Source organism: Pimephales promelas, chromosome 20, assembly GCF_988280905.1.
Source record: "Pimephales promelas chromosome 20, fPimPro1.hap1.1, whole genome shotgun sequence".
Lineage (NCBI taxonomy): Eukaryota > Metazoa > Chordata > Actinopteri > Cypriniformes > Leuciscidae > Pimephales > Pimephales promelas.
Genome location: NC_142788.1, coordinates 12,106,324 through 12,128,922, shown reverse-complemented (window position 1 = coordinate 12,128,922; position 22,599 = coordinate 12,106,324). Strand labels below are relative to the sequence as shown.

General features: G+C 38.2%; 1 protein-coding gene across 4 annotated transcripts in view; it reads left to right on the top strand.

Annotated features, from left to right (window-relative positions):
- ndrg3b (ndrg family member 3b) overlaps positions 1-22,599 on the top strand; it is a 59,454-nt gene that overhangs the window by 10,900 nt on the left and 25,955 nt on the right. For all 4 annotated transcript variants that reach the window (XM_039658297.2, XM_039658281.2, XM_089124709.1 and 1 more), the window contains exons 2-3: positions 12,067-12,148; positions 13,983-14,015. In XM_039658297.2, coding sequence (XP_039514231.1) covers positions 12,092-12,148; positions 13,983-14,015 — 90 coding nt within the window. In that variant the 5' untranslated portion in view covers positions 12,067-12,091. The remainder of the gene's footprint in view (positions 1-12,066; positions 12,149-13,982; positions 14,016-22,599) is intronic.

The following is a 22,599-nucleotide window of genomic DNA, read 5'->3' as shown; positions in this document are numbered from 1 at the left end:
GATTCAACAAAATCATGCACATCATAGATGTCTATGCTGTATGTGTGCTATTTAGCTGTCTATTCAATTTTCCCTTTCTATATTGAGTTGAGTTGTTCGCTCATGGGCCAGGGAAAGGTTGTCCAAAACACGTTTAAATGACTTTCCATCAGCACCAACAGTCACTGCAGCTTCATCCCATGCTTTTTCCTTTGCCTGCAAGTCTTTATAAAGCACATTATGTGGATCATTAATAATTTTATGTTATATATCTGTAACTTGAGTTAAACTGGCAGTATAAATTGTTTAAACTTGTTTTTGTAGTTCGGGCAAAAAGTTCCGCTCTGCTAACGCGTGCAGTGTGGCATTGCACTCTTTGCTAATAGCTTATTTCTTTTTGTCATTTTAAAGCTTGACAGCCTTAGTCTTAATTTACTTTATCAAATTGAAAGAAGCAGCAAGTATATTTGAATTGGATGCGGAAAGCAGAGTTCGTCTGTCAGTGGACATGCACTAAACTACTTCTGCTGAACACAAAGAAAGATATTTTGGAGAACGTCTGTAACCAAACTAGAGCCAGACCGATATATCGGCAGACCGATATTAGGCATTTTCCAAACTATCGGTATCGGCAGTTAAAATGGCCGATAAATTAATATTTCAAAAATAAAATAAAAACGGACAAAACACGCTTGAACCGTGTCATGAGTGTTGGAGTTGTATAGTTTGTCCACCAGAGGGCACTCTACACCGTTCCTGTTGGCAACACTCGTTGAGTTGGGCACGATACATACATTGCTTGAATAACAATTAAAAGAACATCCCCATCAGTTCTCTTAACTCAAATAAGCATGACAAAATTTGTGACTATCATGTCCAGTTTAAAAAAAAAAAAAATAAATAAAATAAAATATCGGCCGATATATCGGAATATCGGATTTTAAAACCCAAAAATATTTGTATCGTATCGGCCTTCAAAATCCTTTATCGGTCGGGCTCTAAACCAAACAGTTGATTGATCCCATTGACTTGCAGAAATACTATGGAAGTCAATGGGATCCATCAACTGTTTGGTGAACTATCCCTTTAAAGAGCCTAAGAGACCAATCAATGTATGAGAGATAAAAATAGAAATGTGTAGAGTGGTCAATATTTCGTCTGCAATAAAACTTGATTGGTTGCTTTGGCAAAGCCGTGAACCATTTGTTGAGAGGGTCTGTAATCAAAGGTTGCGGGCTAACCTCAATCTGTGGTCTCACCACTAATGCTGTAGAGTCTCACTCTCTGAGTAATAATTCAGAGGCTTTCTCTTCATGAAATCATGGGTAATAATTAGCATCACTGCAGTGTCTCTTTTGTCTCTAATCTCAAGCAGTAACGCAACAGAATTTCCAGCATCGTTTCTGTCGATCGATTGTAATAAGTGCCCTAAATCGACCCAAGTGGCCCAGTTTATGCAGGTGTCAGGAGACAGCCAGCCGCTCTGCTTCGAAGGTTTGGTAAGTCCACAGGGCGTCACATCTGCTTGTTCTCGGTCCATGTTGTCTCTGGTTATAGGGGCAGGCCGTTTCACAGCAGCTGCTCCGTTCTGCCTCTGGCAGGAAGCCACTAATGAGATCGCTAACAGAATGACGCCAGAGACCTTAATGAACAACAACATGCACAGGAGACAAATAAAGGGGCAGTTGTAGAGGAACTTTACTTTAGTTTGGAGTCGAGCACAATGAGACTGCAGTCTTAAAACATGACTTTGTGTTCCCCAACATTTCTATTCCTCGCAGTCTTAACTAAATGCCAGTACATGAGGAAACTCTTGACAGGCAGTGATGCTTTATGAAATATTGAGTAGATGGGAGTAGATATTGACACATTTTCAGAAGCTTTGCAGTCATCATTTAAGGCCAGCGTGAGTTAAGGACTTTCCTGGTTAATTTCTGCACCATAGTCTGCTTGTCCCTACCAGTTTTGTGAAGTCAATTGTACTGTCTCTGTGTGTGTCCAGTGCTGAAGGCAGTGTGGATGCTGGGACGTCTCCATGTCCTGGCGAAGGGATTGCTTGGCTGACAAACCTTTTGCCTGGTTTGCCACTGTAATAAAATAGTTGTTGTTTTGTTTCTTTCTGAAGATGCTGTTTGTTCTTGGATGTTTGAAAACCTTTTTTTCTTTGCTGAACAATCTATGGCTCTGTCTTGGGGTCTGGCAATACTGCTGCAACCACCTGCAACAAACTCTTTAAACCCCCGTTAATGCAAGGCTCCAGTCTAACTTTTCCAGTGGTTGAACTGGTGCTACCAACTTTCTCAGTTGGTCGCACTAGTGTTTGATTTGGTCGCACCTTTTCTGGGTTGCAGTATAAACACCTGTAATATATTAATTATCAGTGCCAAATTTCAGGATTTTCATCGATTTTGGACAGTAATTTTAATCTGTAATTTTATGCATTTTACATTTGAATTATATACAATCTGTCTATTTACATTGGAATCATAATCTTCTACATCTGTCTATCTATCTATCTATCTATCTATCTATCTATCTATCTATCTATCTATCTATCTATCTATCTATCTATCTATCTGTCTGTCTGTCTGTCTGTCTGTCTGTCTGTCTGTCTGTCTGTCTGTCTGTCTGTCTATCTATCTATCTATCTATCTCTTATCATTTTTCTATCAGCATCATCTTTCTATCTTTTAAAAAATCATTAAACATTCAAATGTATGCATTACATTTTAAAATATTAGAGTATTATAATAAGCCAATACAGATTTATTTGTTATCAAAGTTCATAGTTGTAACAAAAATCAGAAATCTCCCACTCCTTACCTTCTGCATTTTATAATAATTTCCTTTTCCTTAGTCGAGCGATTACTCTTATCTTACCGATGAAAAGACGTAAGAAGGGGCACGCTGTTTCGTGAGACATTTTCATTTTTATATGCCTTATTTCGTGAATTCATAATATTGGCGCCTTTCACCATCAGTGTGCAATGCGCGTGACGTCTACGTTCGTCAATACATAAACTGCACGTGTCTCGCGGAAGAACACCGTAGCCGGAGCTACTTCTCTCCATTAATGTCTATGGCGAGTCACGCAGGCACTGGGCAACTCCGCTTCCGAGTCGACCCGGGATAAAATAGTCTGAATATAAACACTTATTATAGGCGTACGGTAGTGATTCAGGATAAGTCAAAAACACGTTTTGGAAAATGGATTTATGATGTAGCCTACTCGTTCATTTTGAACATTAGTTACGGACTGCAGCAGCTGATACAACGGCGTTCTGTTGCGCGAGCGTCCACTCGCACATATGCGACCACATAATTTTAAATTGCGCACATTCTCAAAAAATGGTCGCAGTCTGGAACCCTGAGTTAATGGCATTTCTGTAAATGGGGAAGAGATTTGAAGTTTCAAGTTTTGGTTGCGACATATTTTGGCAAAATATATTTTGATATGTCAACAGATTTCCCATTCATCCGATTTCCTACAATGCTAAGCAGCATAATGTAATCCTCCTTAAATCAATAGAGCTCTATTTTGTGGTCCTGATCACCCTTTCAAAGTATGATTTATGTTAATAGCACACTCTCTACCATTATACCTTGTGTTTCATATTGAGGTTGAAATTGTAATTGTTCTGATGTGGGCTGATTTTCAGCAGTGAGACAAATCTAGTTGACATGACTTTCATGATGTTTTACGGAGAAAATCTCCATAAAACATTTGCGGGCAAAATAGCTACTTGTGACGAGATATCGTGCTACAAGATCTCGCGAGACTAAAATGTGATGAGATTTCTCGTCGAGTGAAAAGCAGTCCCGTGGAATGGCATTAACCCTATAACTGCCAGGGCAAAACAAATCCGCAATTTCACAACAATTATAAAGAGTCTGTGCGCTACAGTAGGCCTACTTTGATTATGGTTGCACTTGCAATTAATGTTTGCACTTAGTTAGACTTACGAGAAAACTGTTTGATTTATTATCTCTGTTTTTATTTCTCTGTTTAATTTGTGGAAAGGAGTTTAATCAGGAGGTCACACAGCCTCAATCAGAAGTGCTGGAAGCTCATAAATGTACAGTAAGGTCTGAAGAGAATCATGTGAAATCATACAGGAGAAAAGCCAGTCAGTTTAGTTTGTGGCAAAACCTTTTACAGTGCTTGTATATTATTGTCTTTCGATGCTAATTCATATTCACCAAGTAGAACTGAAATGACATTCATTAGAAGATTAATAGCTAAAACATTTCAAAATGCACAGTCTGCAGACTATTTTTCCAGTCATGAACTTTGTCATTGAGGATTTCTATAAAATATTGTGCAAAAATCTTACCTTGTCTCGTTCTCGTGAACCCACTCTCGTGTTTCGTCTCATCTCGTGAGATAAGTGTCTCATTACACCTTTACTACATACTAAAATATCCTTTGTGGAGAATTAAATCCCAGAATCCACTTTGCAAGAATGCAAGATGGCAACCGATGCAAGAAATGTTGAATGCAAATATCATTAATTTAGTACAGAAAAGCATTGATTACGATTTACGAAGTTTAAAATAATGAAAAATAAATTGACTATTTAACCCAGAATTTGTCATGTATATTTATGCTTACATTTTGTGTTTATTCTTGAGTCACTTGTATTAAAACTAATCGTGATTTGATTCTCCTGTGTGGAGCACGTTTTGTACTGTATGTATTCCTGCCTTTGTAGAACATTTTAACAGTTCAAATCACGCCTCTCTGAATAAATCACGTAATCAGCAGGAAGCAAAAAATATCCTTCCTCTCGGTTTCATTCAAGAGAGACCTTCCAGGACTCCGTAAGCTTCCTTTATTATTAGTAATGGTGCATTGGCTTGTGAAGTAGAAAGATAATTGCAGATTTGAGAGTAGCTTCAAAGAGATAGTGGGTAGTTCAAATAAGGGAGGATGAAAAAACGGCTTCAGTGAATAGTGATAGTTAAGAGAAGTCGTGAAGTTGAATGTTATGAGGTTTCTAATTTAAAATGTTTTCCCATTGATAAAATAAGCTACATGATCTAAAAAGTAATTGGCCCCAATTATTACATTTTAATTATTCTGTTAAAACACCAAATAATTATCGCTTCTTTGAGATTCGTGAAACCTCTCTTATGATCAAAGAGCCCACTCTCCAGTCTGAAGTCAATATGAGCATGTGATATAAACTTTACTTTGGAGATTTTACATTTTTAAACCGAGTTTGAGACTTTGAGGTCGTGGGTTATGATTCACGTCATTCCATCCATATAAGGTGCGCTGTGATTATGTCCTGATGTCGTAGGGTCCAGATCGATGTAATATGTTATTTATGATATTTACACTGTGTGCTGTGAGTGTGCACTGTGCGTTTTAGAGTGAAGCTCATGATTTGGTATTTTACAGAAATTGACCGTACTAGAGCTCCACTCTGACAATTGCACTGAAAAAAAATGCATCATGAGTTGTTCGTGTGTAATACTATTTTTATTTTTTTTTACTTTTTTTTAAAGAACAAGAGTATTACAATATATGTGTTAATTTGTTTAATATTCTTTTTGCTAATAATCAAAAAAAAAACAACAATTATTATTTTATATTATTCACAAACGAAGTTTGAGTTGGTGCTTTTAAAGAGAAAAAACAAGTGTGAATACCCAAGTTTTCAGGTTTTCTCCAAAATCGTTCAGCCCTAAAAAAGAGAAATTACTCTTAAAACAGTGGTAAAAATGTATTTAGCATATTTTTAATAGCTTTATCTATGCAGATGCACTCCCCCAACAAAATCACCACAATGCAATACAGAGAAGCGAAACCACACAAGGAGGCTGTGGCGTACGAGTAGTATTGATGGCTGTTCATAAACGATTCATCGTTGTCTGCGTTCACTCAGAGTTTTAAAACACGGACTAAAGGTTGCTACGCAGTATGCACTTGATTATACATAAAAAAAGCTCTCTACAATTTGTGTTGTGTATAACTTTACCCAAATCAGATCCTTCTAGATAATAAAAATAGGGATGTCCGAACGACTGATTTTATTACAGTTTGAATTGGAAATTTTGCATTTTTTGAGATGGCCTGTATGCGATTCATTTGAAATAGACTACTTAAATCCTATATTGAATACCACTAAAATAAGTCATTTTTGTATATAATAATGGGTCATTATTTTGTTTAGTCTCTTGACTGTTCAGAATCGCATCTCTATTAAAAATAAATAAATTCATTTCATTTCTTTTTTTATTCTCTTTTCATGGTAATGCAACACGAAATGCCACAACAATTTAACAAATCCAACAAACACAACAAAAGTAAATTCCATGACGAAAAGAACAGGAGTAGGATGAAGAAAAAAATCTTATAAACTCCTACCCCATTCTTACAATAAAAAAACTCGCAAATTACTATAGATGGCTTCACCGACTAAAAAAAAAAGCCCATAAGATATAATTAATAAATTCATGATTCTCAATTTATCCAGAATCTACAGCTCTACTACAAATGTTTCACATCAACAAGTGAGCCGAGGTTATTCATGGGCAGAATCAGATACAAATGAGCAGCTTCAAAACATGAATAAACTTATGCAAGAGATCCATTTAAAAGCAAGTGCTAAGCATCCGGTAATTAATTCAGCTGGTTTGGTAATAAACAGCAGCTCATGGAACAAAGACATAAAAGAATGTGTTGACCCATATTCTACATAGTATGATGCTGAGAAATGCAAAGCCTGATTAATGCATCCAAATAAACTAAAGAAAACAAAACTCACTAACCAGCAGCGCACTAATCTGTCTGTGCTCTAATCAGCTCATGGGACAAACGGAAATCTAACCCTTCAACAGTGGATTTGAGTTGATGGGAGTTTAACATGCTTTGGGATTTTAAGCAAGATTTGAATTTAAATGGACCTGACTCCGTTTTAATTTGAGCCAGCTTAATCAGAAAGAAAAGCATTTCACCCACTCTCTCCACAGTAGGAAAGGAATAGACCTAGTTCACACACACACAAATTTAAATTAAGTACTAAATTAATGATTTAGTCTCATGTCGTTTCAAATTTGCATGACTTTCTGTATGACTGACTTAACCCCAGTTGTACAGAATAAGTAGCCAGAATACTCTTCAAATAAATTAAAATGAAAAATCACATCATTCCAGAGTAAAGAAAGGGGGGATGAAATCTTGGGGATGAGAGAGAAAATTGGTTTGAACATCTGCCTTTTTTCTCAAGTCCATGTCCATCAGCTCCACCCATTTGATTATTAGGCACAACCAGCTGATAATTCATCAAGAGGAGAGAGAATGCCAGTAATTACCCCATCCTTCTGCCAAAGTATCTCCAAACACACCAACATTATCATTATGACTATCACTGTGATCCGTCATTGCAAAAATGAGCATCACCACTATCCACCACATTTATAAAGGAGGCTTGCCGTGAGTCACGTCAACACGGTCTTCATTAGAAAAACTGAGCCCCGTTTCTAGTTGTTTACTGGATGCAAAAAAAAAAGCTGACCTAGATTTGACATGTAAAGGTCAGTTTCATATAAATTAGATGAGGGTTGAGATATGAATCAGTTATTTCATTTTAGTAAACTGCAGCTCAGTTTTAAAATCTACAGAGTTGCTTTGCAGCACCGCTCTCTTCGGCCCGGCGGTGAAGGGGTTCGCAGAGAGGTACACGAAGGCACAGAAGGCGTCCCAGGCCATGGGACACTACCTGCCTAAGGCCGTGTGTCCACCAAAGCGTTTTTAGCAAACTAAAAAGCTGAAGACGCCGTGCTTTGGGCACTTGAGAGCGTTTTGGCAGCGCAGCGTTTTTTCCGTTGAGACGTTTCGTTGCTATGATGCAGAATATCCGCAGCAGTTGAATGTTGTGACAGTTGGTCGGTGTGGTATTAGTCCCGCCCCTCCTCCACTGTGATTGGACGGCTGGGTAAAAAGTGACCGTGAAGAGCGCTGTGTTTTATCCAAAGTTGAACATTTTTCAACTCCCAGCGACCAGTAAAAAACGCTGGGTGCTCGGCGCTTCAGCGTGAAAAAAACACGCTCAGCGCCTCGGTACGCTCATGGCGTTTAAAAAACACGGCGCTCCCATTGAAAACAATTGAAAACATACGCCAGGCGCGTGGAAAAACGTTTTGGTGGACACACGGCCTAAACGCTCTAGCTCTGAATCGAGCAAACCAAAGCCAACCCCGTCTATGCCTCAGCCAGCAAAGCCGATGTTTATCACATTATTTGTGATAAACAGCCCTTCTTGTTCATGTGATATTACAAAACTAGCCTATATAATTTGATATGAGAACTTTGTGAGGGGAAAATGACCCTCTACATTTTGAATTTCAGAGCATTCTTTTGGCATTGAACTAGGCTACGTCACACATTGAAAGCAGGCTTTCTCATTGCGTGTTTTTGTTTGTTTTTGTGTGAAGTGTGTGACATTTTGACTTTTGGTCAACATTTAGAAACTTATGAATAAGCAAAAACCTGTATCTCTTGTCTCTTAGGCCCCGTCCACACTACTGCGTTTTCGTTTAAAAACGGAGACCTTTTGCTACGTTTGCACCTCCTGTCCAGACTAAAACGGGAAAAATGAAGACCTAAAACGGAGAAGTTTAGAAACGCTGCAGCTCCGTTTTGCATTTTGAATCTCTGGAGGGCGTTTTAGTGTGGACGAGACAAAACGTTGGACTTCAGAAACGCTGATGCAGAGGCTGACGCTTGTCTCCATGATTATCAGTCAGACTGATCTCATGAAGTAGCGTGTGTATGACACGCCAATTCGTATTTCCATTTTTGGCGTGCTTTCAAGACGCATAATCGCTTTTCAGCGTGTTTATGAACTCTGTTGACTTAAAGTTATTACTGTATATATATGACTTACCTCAACCCCGTCCCTAAACCGTCACTGGGGTTAATGGCATTTATGACTGTTCCCTTACCATCCTAGGAAAGAAAAAGATCGTGTACGGCGTGTACAGACACACGGAATGACGCGGACGTTAATGGCGTAGACATACACGCGGATAGCTCAAAATGCGTCGAGATAACACGCCACTTGACTCGAAATTGGCGTGTATGTTTACACAAAAATCATGATGTCATGTTGTATCAGTCATGACGTATCCTTCCCTGATTCGTCAACCACTGTTTACACCGGCACGCGCATGCCCAGTGTTGGTGAATGGTCACGTGATCCGCGTTTTCAGTCGTTTTAATGTGGATGGAGATCATTTCTAATACGCAGATAAACCGCTGGTGTGGACGGAGATCGTATTCGTTTTAATTCTTCGTTTTTTAACGAAAACGCAGTAGTGTAGCAGGGCTTCAAGCTGTCTCTTTTGACGGATCACTGACCCTACACTCTGTGACAGATCGACATTTTCCCTCTGAGTGACTCCAGTAATCCATCTAACACACACACACATACACACAGCTTTCTGTCTCTGACTGTGACCTTGTCGACACTTGTCAGCCCTCCTGTGGATGCCATCCGAAGCCCCTTGTTCACCTTGGATCCTTTTGTTCATCTCCTTTCGCATCCTCACCACGATAGATAACCAGTCAAGGTCCAAGGGAACTTACTCAAGCCAATAATTAACGTGACCTGGCATATGTGTGATTTAAGACAACCGAGAGATTTGACTAAATGCCAAGTCATTATTACGTATGTGGATAAAGCCTTTAAACACGGAAACGGAGACCTGGACATAGTAGCGCAAGGTGTACAGAACAGTAGTGTTGGGACAGCAATTCCATCCTTTTGTATCAAACAGTTTAAGTGTTTCAGATCAGAAACTATAGAAAAGCATACAGCAAACATATGAGTGCAAGCATTATTGCATGTGTCGTTCGTTGTCTTCCAGAATGTGTGCATTGGGTTTTTCAGGCTTAATGTGCAATATACAACCGTTCGACTGTTTGGGGTCAGTACGATTATTTAATTAATTAATTATATTCAGCAAGGACACATTAAATTGATCAAAAGTGTCAAAGAAATTTATCATATTAAAAATATTTCTGTTTCAAATAGGAATGCAGTTCTTTGACATTTCTATTCATCAAAGAACCTTGAAAAGAGTGTCTCTGTTTCAATGAAATATTAAGCAGCATAACCATTTAAACATTGATAATAATAAATGTATTATTGTAGTGTTTATGTTTTTATTAGGAGATATTTATTTATCAGAATTGGGAATGGTCCTCAAGCCTGGACTGGAACTTGGGTTGCCCGAAGCACAAAGTGCACTACATCGAAGACCTGCCTTCGAGGCTATCGGCTCCGACAATAAGACGTTTTTCTTTTTATGAAGTTATAGTTCTTAATTGATAGCTATGAAGGAAATTTCCTTCAAATTGTTTACGAATTTCAGGTTAAAGCCCCGCCCACTTCCGGTTTCATCCAAATACGGATATGATCAAATTGGAGATTGTTTGTTACAAATACAGATTCAAATATTGGCTTCGCTGCACACCCCTTGTAATGATGCTGAACATTCAGCTTTGCCATCACAGGAATAAATTACATTTTAAAATGTTTAAACAGAAAACATATAATTTGTAATAATATTTCATAATATTCCTGTTTTTGCTGAATTTTTTTTTTCAATTGTCTTTTTATTGATTTTAACATTTTATTAACATAAAAAAAGAAAAATAATATAAATAATAAACAAAAATACGAAATACGGCAAATTATATCAAATCAGTCCATGGTCACGGTTCATCCTTTGTGAATGTTATGTAAACATGCCAAACCCTGTCATGACATATGGTGGTGTCAGAAGTCCATAAGCGGTTCCCATATCCTTCGGAAGGCATCCCCCTTATTTTTTAAGATGTATGTGCGTTGTTCCAGTCTTAAAGTTTCATTTTGGATTTGTTTAAACAGATTGAACGATGGGGGTCTTTGTTGATTCCAATTGAGCAAGATGCATTTCTTTGCGATAATAAAGACGCTATGATAATCCTCTTCCTGCATGTGGTGTCAACAGTGTTTTGTCCAATTCCGTACCGAAAAGGTACCGTGTTGGCGTAATGTCCAGCGGGGTTTTCACAATCTTAACAGTTAGATCATGTACCGCCTTCCAGAACTTTTTTAATTTCTTGCATTCCCAAAAAACATGCTTAATTGACCCTTTACATGTTTTACAACGATGACACCTGGGGGATGTCGAGTTAGGAAACATTTTACTTAAGCGAAGCGGAGTAAGGTACATCCTGTGCATGAATTTATCATTTTGTCCGATAATTTTATTACAGGACGGAAAAAACATTCTGACATACTGTTTCCCACTGTTCTTCATCAAAAGCACGCCCCAAATCCTTCTGCCATACATTCCTAAGTGGAGTCAAGGAAGATTTTTGCTGAATTTTTGATCAAATAAATGCTGCCTTGGTGAACATAAGAGACTTATTTCTCAAAGTTTTGAATGGTATATGCTGTGATGGCCTCTACTTAATTCCCGATGGATAATATAGTCACCCAACATGTTTTTTGTTTTTTTTTCTCATTAAATATATGAGTGTGACTAAGAAATGAGTCACGCTACAGTAGTAAAATCAGTTGCCAATGCAGTTTCATCTTTTCCAGTTTGCCCAAAGGGTCCATGTGCTTTTAATGCATTGGCCAAGAATTCACATAATTTGCATGCTTGCTTTCTGCAGCAGCACATTTTATCCCTGATGGAGAAGAATATAAATCCTTTATTTCACCCCAGCGTCATTGTAAGATTGACATAAGCCTACATAATGCCCAGACAGTAGCAAGCATTGACCTTCAGGACTGCCACAGAGAATTACACCAAAAATTCAACACGAGCTCATCTGAATTCTGCTAGCAAGGACAATGGGGGGTTTTGTGGTGGTTATTAGGCGGGATGCTCTCGCCCTCTCTCTCTCTCTCTCTCTCTCTCTCTCTCTCTCTCTCTCTCTCTCTCTCTGTGCCCTCTTTACTGTAATTCTTTATTCATGAGCATTTGGCATGCTGAGCCCTTGTTCACTGTTGGTCAATAAGTCATTGCTGGCTGTAATGATGTACTAATCCATTTCTATCCTGTCTCTCTCTCTCTCTGTAGTGACGGGCAGCTGTCAGGATTGAGGATGGATGAGTTACAGGATGTGCAGTTGACTGAGATCAAACCCCTCCTGACAGACAAGGTATGTTCATTCACACACACACACGTTGATACAAATGTCTAATTGTGAATGTCAGCGCATCCCCTCTTTATCTTTAACTAAATCTCACCCTACAACTCACTCTAAATAGCACAACTCGATCCCAAGCTCCTCGAGGCGCTCTTCTAAGGGCCGGTTTCCCTTGGATACCGAGCTTTACCGGAGCAATGAGATCAGAGAGATGATGTATGAATTTCATCGGATCCTGATCTCACAGCCTCTGAAATCACCAGCTTCAAATAGAGCCAGAAATGAGCTGGTGTTGTATGTATGTGTACTATCTAAAGGATGCATACTACTTTTTGTTTTCTCCGTATGGCTCTCTGAACTGTCTCGGATTAACCCTGTAAAGCCTGACATATGAAGTAATAGTCCAAATAAAATCTTTATTTAACAGAAAGGACTACAACAAACGGCTTGTTGCTATTTTCAGGGTCTTACAATGTCACAATCACAATGTTACACATTTAAATCTCCACCCACGAAATACACACAAGAGGGGATGAGGCTTGGATGAGCTGCATTAGAGAAGACGGTGTTGTCGCTATGTCAAAGAGATGCTTTTTTTCCACACCCCAGTTCCCAAACCTCTTTTGTTTGGTGGATAACATTGTATCCATAATGTGTAAGAAAATTACTAAAAACACACTTTGAAACTTCCTGTGAAATCCGTTCTGCATGCGCCTCTTCTTCGATAACATTGTCAGGGTCTGAATCGGGCTCGAATTCGTTTGAAAATGACGCCATCCTTAATATTTACAGTAGAGTAAAACTTATGCCTGATTCAGATTACACGATTTTTTTGTCTGTTACGATAGTCACTGTGTCAGATTACACGATTTGGGCTCCTAAAATCTTCTCGTGTCGTGGACCAGACGCATGTCAGACTACACGTTACTTCCTGACCATTCATTGCATGCCGTCTTTAACGGCGCGTGTGATGTCATCGAGAAGGCGAAACTCGTAGCGAGTGACTTCCTGGATTGCTCGGCATTGCCTTTTCAGCATGAGAAATACACGGTGTGGCGTGTGTGAGTGTGTGAACTGGTTGAATTGCGTGTGTCTCACGGCCATTGCGTGAGACTTGAGACCCTGCTCGAAGAGGACAGTATGGGCTGTCAATCCTCCAAAGAGAACTTGAGGTAAAATATTGTTTTCTTATATATTTTTACTTCTAGTTTTAACGTTAGCACTATCGTCTCTTTTTAGTTTCGCCATTTTTGAAAGTTGTTTACGGAAAATCTTGTGCTCCTATTGGTCAACCTCATACATGTGACGGAACCGTCGTGGACGACTGTTAAATAAATTGAACATGCTAGTCTTTTTGTCGTGAAGCATCGCAGACGCAACGTAGGTTGTCGCCCACTATGACACTCTTCTTGCGTCCCGACGCCCGTTGTCGTTTACGAATCCCCACGACACCCTGCGTCAAACGGGTCGTGCCAAAATGGGTCTAAAATCATGTAATCTGAACCAGGCATTACAGTTATAGAGGGGCGGGACATTTCCCAAACATGCACTAAGCGCTGCCAATCACATCACACTGACCCAACTAACCAATCACAGCACATTTCGATGGAATGGCTTCATCAAAACAAGAAATTAACAACGCGTTCGAGACAGACCGGGGAAAGAGTTGTGAAAAAAGCCGTGTCTGTGGTTTGCTTGTGTTCTGTGACTGATGTTAATGCCAGGTGTAACATGGGACATTGTGTCTTACATGATCTGACGTTTTAACGTCACATGCTTAACCCTTTTGACGAGCACAGCTGATCTCTTTCTCTCTCTTCTTTTCTCTGTTGCTCTTTCCACACAGAATGGACAGAACTTCCAGGACTTTGATTGTCAGGTAAGAGTCTCTTGTGATCATTAGGCCTTCATGTACTCCATAAGCATTCACCCACAATCATTAATCTACTCCTCTTGCACTATTGCTTAATTTCCTATCACTGTGATGGTGAAAGATTCTTGACCTGTACTTCACTGTAGAGCAGTGAAATTCACTCTTGTGTTTCTTTGTTTTTCTATGGGTGTGTGGGAGGGTTTGTGGGTGGCGAGTTGAGCATCTGTGTGTTATCAGCTGAAGAGCAGGATTTGATCTTAGCACGACTCATTATTAGTGATGCACCGATGTGAAAATTTGTGGCCGATATCGATAACCGATATTAACATTGCTGTTATGACCGATACCGATATTTACCGATGTCGATATCCCTGTATAGAAAACACATAGCGAGGATTAGGGCTGCACGATATTGGTAAAAAAATGACATTGTGATATTTTATTTTTCTGCGATATATATTGTGATATAAAAACAATTTCATCAGATTACTTGAATTGCTCTATTTGGAAAGAATGAATCATTCTAGAATGACTGGGGTAGTTTTGTCATGGAGTAAATCTGCATAGAAACTAATTAATAGAATGTTAACAAAATTTGTTAACATTCTATTAATCTATTAACCTTACACTTTACAATAAGGTTCCATTTATTAAAGTGTACATTTAATGTACACTTTAATAAATGGAACCTTATTGTAAAGTGTTTCCGATTTATGTCTCTTGAGCTCGTGTTGGACAGATCAGTTGTTTTAACCATTCATTAAAGTGAATCGGTTCAAAGGAGTCATTAGTTCGCGAATCGGATGTGTCATTAACGGAACCACGGCACACGGTGTGATTATCCAGGCAGTTTAGAACATCGCACAAGATTTGTCTCGACCTATTTTTACAGTCTATGGTCTCGACAGTCGACACAGAAAACATTTCATCAACAGATAGATTTTTTTGGTTTATTGAAAGTGTGGTTTCACAATTCACAACCAGTAGTTCAGAAGAAAAAAAAACTTCGGTCTTCCGACCTTTTACCGTCGTGTATTCTCAAAGATATTCAGTCAACTCAATTCATAAACATGCGGGAGGGAGGGAGGGAGGGAGAGAGAGAGAGAGCAAGACATTTTGAAGACGGCGCGCGTGACCGGTGCTTTCACTCTCTCTTGTTCCCTAGCTCAGTTAAACAAGCGCAGCAGTCACTCATCTACATCACTTACCGGTCAAATATGGCTTTGGCGGGACAAAAATACGCATTAGGAAGGCTGGCAGAAAACAGCTTACCAGTTCCAGTCTTCGTGGCTTGATGTTTAAACGCACTTGCGCTTTTAATACGCGTGCAAAAACAAAGATCCCCGCCCCCACACTCACACCTACACGCACGTCAAATACACAGGGAATGATCATCGGCCTGTTCACATCGGCCCTATTTTGACATCGGAACGATACCGATGTGTAAAAAATTGACCAAATCGGCCGATATTATATCGGCGGCCGATATATCGTGCACCACTACTCATTATCATATGCTTATTCCACTCAACATTTTTTTTTTTAATTATTATTTTCTGCAGTGGCAATCATTCAGTATACACAAAATGTTACCTATAGAAAGTAACAATTTTCAGATTTTAACGCAATGTACAAAAGCAGTGGAAATTTCCATGTTATCTACACAATTTAAAATGAGTCATTACTAAAAACTATAATAAAACCATAAAAAAACATAACATAACATTGTTTGCAAATTAGTTCAAACAAATCAGTAGTTAAGTAGTTAAATTATAATCAGTTGATAAACAACAAAACATTCCTAAATAAAAGTAGCATGCTCTTTTTTTATTGATCTGTGTCTGTCTGTATTTTTAATTATTATATAATTTTATGAGGATTAAGCAAATGTGTTTTGTGTTTGGTTTGTGAATAGCATGTTTTTACTACTTCTTGTTACCGGTTCACTTACTATTACATCTAAATATTGAGTCTTTAAGGGAAGCCCGGCAGTGCAGAACACCATTTACTCAGAATCGTTTTGCTTCAAGACTCCAGCCTTCCCTTGTCTTCATATTTAATTTTTTTTTATGGTTTTGTCACAATTGAGTGTTCATTTCGGTTGTGTTTATTCTTCTTGCCTAGTCTCTGTCTTTTCCAGATAGCAGCACATTGCTGTCAGTGCTGCTCACCAGCTCTTCATTATTCATTGTCCTCTGCATTCTCCATTGTCTTAAACCTGATTAGATTGACATTTGAGCCCTAGCAGGTGCAGGGCAGTTGTAGTCCAATTTCACCCAGGAAAAAGAAAGTCCTAAAGGCTGTGATAGACCAAGCTAACGACAAATAACCACTGGCTAGGAAAGCCGACTTTGTCACCTCGTGTCAGCTGCATCTGGCAAAAACCTGCTCTTGAACAAACCAAAAGCACTACAGCTGACTGTCAACTAGTTCTGCGCCTGCGTGTAAGGAAATAACTGTCTATAGCAGCAGGTGTCGGTAGTCTATTATTACCATTCAAAAATGGAAACTGAAATTAGCACTGCAGGAGTGCAAACCCTAAACAAACCAGCGCTTGCTTACCATTTGAATATCAATCATGCTGATCACTTTCGTTGTTATGAAATATTTGAATCTTCTAGTAAGATGCCATCAAATTAAAAAAGCCTTCTGTCTGTGCCATCTTGACTTTGCTCGCTTTCATCACTTTTGCTTTTATTTTCGTGTACTGACTCTTTCGCTAAACTGTGAACAGCCAATCAGAGTGATCTCTCGTACATGTTTGCTGAATGGGGTGAACTAACCCTGACGTGAGTCGCCGTGTGGAACACACTGCAAAACCAGCCCGACAGATGCTTGGTGTGTCACGGCTCTAAATGACATGTGACCTTTTCTGTAAAAGTGTTCTCCGTCCCCCTTTTAAGAGGGGACACCATATCAATTTTAGCTAGATTTAACCATATTGGCTTTACACAGCATTTTGCAAATTTCTGAAAATGACCACACCTTTCCAGATTATCTAAAATAATAGCCACCAATGTATTTTTGTTTAATTTTTATGGTTTTTACATAGTAAATTAGCTTAAGTTGTATTTTAATGCCCATTTTCTTGAAGTGATGTTTTGCTAATGAAACAATGATTATTTTCTCAAAGATTGAATGATTATTTTTCAGTGAATACACATTCCCAAGTTTCTTTATATTTAATTGTTCTGGTTGTTTGTTTTTTTTTATTATTATTTTACAGGATTTTTTTTATATATATAATTTCTTAGTTTTTATAATGCATGATTTGCATATTTTATTAACTAAAAATGGGTGAGGCCACCTATATATAAAAAAAAATATTTTTAGATTTTCAAGTTAATTTGTGCATTTTTAAATGGATTTTTTATTTATTTATTTTAGCCTAAACCCCTAGTATTATAGAACTTCCCCTTATCCATTGACTATCAGAATCTCAGGTCTTTCAGCTCCTTGAAAAGAGACTCATTTATCTGAGGTTCAGCACTCGTAGTGAGTCTCATTTGGAGTATTTTTAGAGTGTGGTGAATTACACCGTAATTTGTCATATTGTGCACCAGCGAGGATCATGCCAGCATTCACAGGTTTAATTTTAACCTCGCCAGGTACATTAGATCCTCATCTCAGAGTCAGACGAGAATTACATCATCATCACACATTCACAAACCTGAGAGGACGATGAGTGATTAACTATACATACAACTACATACGAATGAATATAAACAAGGACGATGAGGAGAGATGAGTACATAGAGTCGTAAACCATAGTGTTTCTACATGTGCTCTTCCATGTTGCAATGTAAAAGTTTGATCTTTTTTCCATCGGGTTTCTACTAGAGCTGGTAACTATGCAACCAGAGGTCTTGAACTATTACATAACCAACTGTCTCTGAACTCCTCCGAAGGGAGAAAGAGGAAACTACTATAAAAATGAACCAAAGTAAATCGTTAGCATCCAAACTCTGCCTGAAGAGTGCAGGCCGAACGGTTCCCTGAAGCCCCATAATGCCTGATCTTTTCCTTAGCTTTTATAGTTGCCAGCGTTATGAAGGGCAGTTGCCATGGTGACGGTGTGGTGGTTGAGTGTGAGATGTGAATGGGTCTCTGTGGATGATGTAAGCTGACACCTGTTGGGCTTCTCCAGAAGAGGGCAGTGTAAATACATGAAACAGACAAGCTGTTCTCACACAACGTCTGGGTCTGTGCTTGATTTGTACAGTATGTTTCAGATTGTTTTTAAACAAATTACTTAAATGACATCTGTTTTGATAATGCCGTTTGGTCTTCAAGCCAAACAAATAGCAAACAGCATCAGTAGCTATGCGAGCTTTCTCTCCCAGTGACTAGCTGATAACACAGCATTGGTTCTGTAGGGCTGTGGCTTCGGGTCAGATGGCACACAGGCAGCGGATGTGTTTAGTCAGGCGTGACGCTCACTCTACCGGAAACGGACAGGCACAAGAGATGACCGTTTATTCTCATTATTACCATCGTATCTGCTATATGCTGCCGTTTTTTCTTTCTATTGCTCTTAAAAACAAAAACATGTGCACGGGTTATGAGTTTAATCTCTAGCAGCAATTATGTAATTCACAAAGCTGGTGATATAAGGTACGTGAGATTTCACGCTATGCAATTTCCCTCCACAACAACAATCTCGAGTGCCTTATTGCTTTTGTTACAACTATACAGGTGAATATGGTAAAACAATATCACCATACTTCCAGTTGATTGATTACATTAAGAATTGCAAACATTTGGCAAAACGAGGCATTATCTAATTAAATTTGCATTCATGAGCATACATTTCTAAAACAAAATTTTGAACATTAGATAAAGTTAGGTTCAAAATTTTTGTTTGTTTATTTTTTGACATATTGGATTCACAGGTTTTTTAAAGAAGGGAGATTGGATATCTCTTTATCCCTCCATAACTCAGAAATACTGTCTGAAAGAGCCTGAATAAATTTGAATAACAATTTTTAGCTGATTTACAAACCATTTAGTAAAAATACGAGTTTATACCACTCAGCGATATAAATACACCACTCAGTAAAAACACTCAGAATATAGATATGAATAATACTGTAAAGCTTGGTGTATACGTGTTACTGAAACTCATTTTGAGAAAACGGCCTTTAAAGGTATGGACTCTAATTGAAATCTACAGACGCAAATAGATACTTAAAAGTATCCTTTCCACTAGTCTGAAAATACACTCAATGTAAAGCTAAAATCTCAAAATTGACAGATGCATAAAAAAGTGTTTTTGCCTGTAGTGTGTCTCGCATAAAACATTTTTATAAAGTTCAAAAAATACATTAAGTTAATGAGTAATTGTTTTAAGTAACCATGAACTCGCGTGAATTAAGATCATCCGTACTCCTTCAAAAGATATAATGAGTAATTAAACTACAGTTAATAAGTGACAAGGTATTTCAATACTGTGTATTTTAGCCTGATATTTCCGTGTTTCCATATGTTTTGGCCAGAGCATAGCAAAAAGTATTTTTTAGTCTTAGTTCATGATACTTAATCCATTAGTGAATATTAACTACATTTGTGTTGCCAAGTATGCTTGCCACAATAGACATTTGGCGTGTGGTGATGCGTGCTGCCCTCTGTGGGTCATAAAGAGTGTTGCATTCTCTTTTAACATCAGTCGTCAGACACTGAAGAGACAGAGCTGACATTTTAATGTCTGAGATCAAACCCCTCTGGCTCTCTCATCTCTTGTCTGACAGCATGTCAGATTTGGAGCATCCTCAACTGCTGCTGTGGCAGGATACACCTGCTGCTTGATGTGGCCGCTCTCAAGCACACACTCCTGCGTACAGTTGCGCTGATCAGGGGTGTGTTCCAGCGCTGGGGTGTACACGCGTGGGCCGCTGCACGGGGGGCTTTCTTTGCACTTCGGAATCGGAGGGAAATCCTTGTTCCTCATCCATCAGAGCCTCAGGTGCATCCTGGGACAAGGTTACACCGTCTGAAATGTCAAGGGTTAACCCATCTTTTTGGGTTATGTTCATATGTTCACATTCACGTTCATGATCATTATGCAGGTTTTATTCCTCATGGCCTTTGTTGCAGCTCACAGGCTTTTTGTTGGGAGTTTTTATTATTCAAAAACACGGTTGGAGTGATTCGAAATTTGCATCACAGAATGTTGATGTGATTTCATTACAGGAACAAAAGGACTGATGATGTAATATTTACTCATGGTGGTTTGTGTTTGACTCTTCAAGGTCTGTTTCCATCAGAGATCATGGTAATTTCAGTGCATTCAGAACGTATTCGGACCTATTCATTATGTCAGTTTCTTTGTTGCAGAATTATGCTAAAATTATTTTATGCTAAAATTCTTTTGTCATAATTTGTATTAGGCATCTTCTTTAACTACTATGTAGATACATAACAAATGATGTACAATACTCATTGTGTTCATTGTGTTCATGTTATATTGCAAAAACACTTGTGTTGTTATTGAGGTTAGGGACAGGTTGGGTCATTAGTTAGGTTTCAGGGTGGGTTAAGGGATCAGGAAAAGGTTAACAGTTAATTTCTAAATGTAATTACTGAAATTAATATACAGTATGTTATCTTAAAATATAAGTACAGTGTAATAATATACAGTATATTCTTGCCTTGTGCACATTTTTAACCACCGATTTTCAACCTGCTTTGTATTGTTCATCCCTAGTTAGTACATGATAGTTAAAGACACTTAACATAAATTGTGAGCAATTATTTTTTCACATCAATCTACACTCCATATTCCATAATGACAAAGTAAAGGATAACTGCAAAAAAGAAAAAAAAAAACTGAAATACCACATTGGCACAAGTATTCAGGCTCTTTTTAAACATTTCTTTATGTTTATGAAATCCCATTTCTCCGGATCATCAGTTGCTTATCTCAGAGTAGCTGAGTTGTTGCATGACACTAATGATTATTCATCTAAACGACCTATTTTACCAACCGTTTATTTTGTTATTGAATTGCAAGGTACACCATCTGATGTAATCTAGGTCAACTATGCCTTCCTTGGAGGTTGACTTTTGCAGCATGATGCTGTGAACACTCCAGTATTTCCACATCAGGTTATATCGAACGGTAAATATGTGAATGACAATAGCATTTGTTCATACTATGACAATATTTAAATGTGCCTATATGTGTTTATTGAATTCAAGGTCTGTTTTCTGGCCCTAATCAGACCATCAGCAGTAGCAGACATGGTTGCAGAAGTTTATCTAACGCAGATGACTAGGATTGAATCCATTGTTGAATTATAAGAGCAGCATCATTCTGTGAGGGCTGGGAATGAGATTACACCCTTCACACTTACTTGTACATCTGTCATCTCCTCTCCCTCTTTCTTATTTAATACTTGGCTGTCCTCTGGTTCATTGACCTATTATACCCTGCTTGATGATCTCCTCTGTCTCAATGCTTCCGTTCACGTCAGTCGAGTAGAGCACGCTGGAGATTAGCGAAACTACATGGCTTACTGAGCCAAACTCATGCCCTTTTTACTCTACCTTCTACCCTTTTTACTTGAATTTAAACCAGAGTTTAATTGCTTTTACACCATGCTGATATTCTGATCTACAGTATGTTTGCAGAATGTTTTTGTCATTGATGTGAAAGTCAACAAAGCGTACAATCTGACCGCTGAATATGGAAGAAAGTGTTTGTTTGGTAGAAACATAAAGGAAACTAAATCAAACAACGACACAAATTGCTGGAATATCTTTCTAGGGTCATGAAGTATTTATTTTTTTTGTTCTTGAGGTACCTGAAATCAAGTGAAATATATAAATATTTGTATGTTCTGATTAATTTCTGTAATTTGTCTGAAATAAGCTGCACTCATCAATTTTGGACAGACAATATTGAATGGTAGTATGCCATTCAAGCGACAGCTTTGCTGTTATTTAAAAGCACTTTTTTTTTTTGCTTGACAGTCTATTGTACTTTTTTTTTCTGTTTTAGATTTACCCATAAACTACTCATAATAACAGGAAATAAACTGAATGGTCAATTTCTAGTTTGGAAGTTCTTGTTGTAGCTTTTTTTTCTGGCCAAAACAAGTCTTAACGCCAGGTTTGCATATATATAATAGTATATAATATTGCATATATAATATTAAAAGCAGGACAAAAGATTATTAAATATGCGTTAAAATGTACTTTAAAACTTACAAAGTGCACTTAAAGTATTTAAAGGGAACATAACACATGCAGTTTCTGCCAATCTTATGTTAATCTTGAGTACCATACTTAATATCTCTGAAGAGTCTTTAGTTTGATCAGATTTGCAAAAGACAGATACGCTGTACCGAGTCTTTCCGAAAACAGCCACGTGTGTGTACTCTAAATACTCTTAATTACCTGTGAGAAGTTTCTTTTTATTTATTTATTTTTATATTTTTTTGCAGACGCTTTGCAGACTCTACTATGTGCGTTTATGTGTTTCCAGGAGGCGTGGCTTTGGAGACTCTCTGAAGGGAGAGTGTGTTCTAGAGCCCGACCGATAAAGGATTTTGAAGGCCGATATCGATACAAATATTTTTTGGTTTTAAAA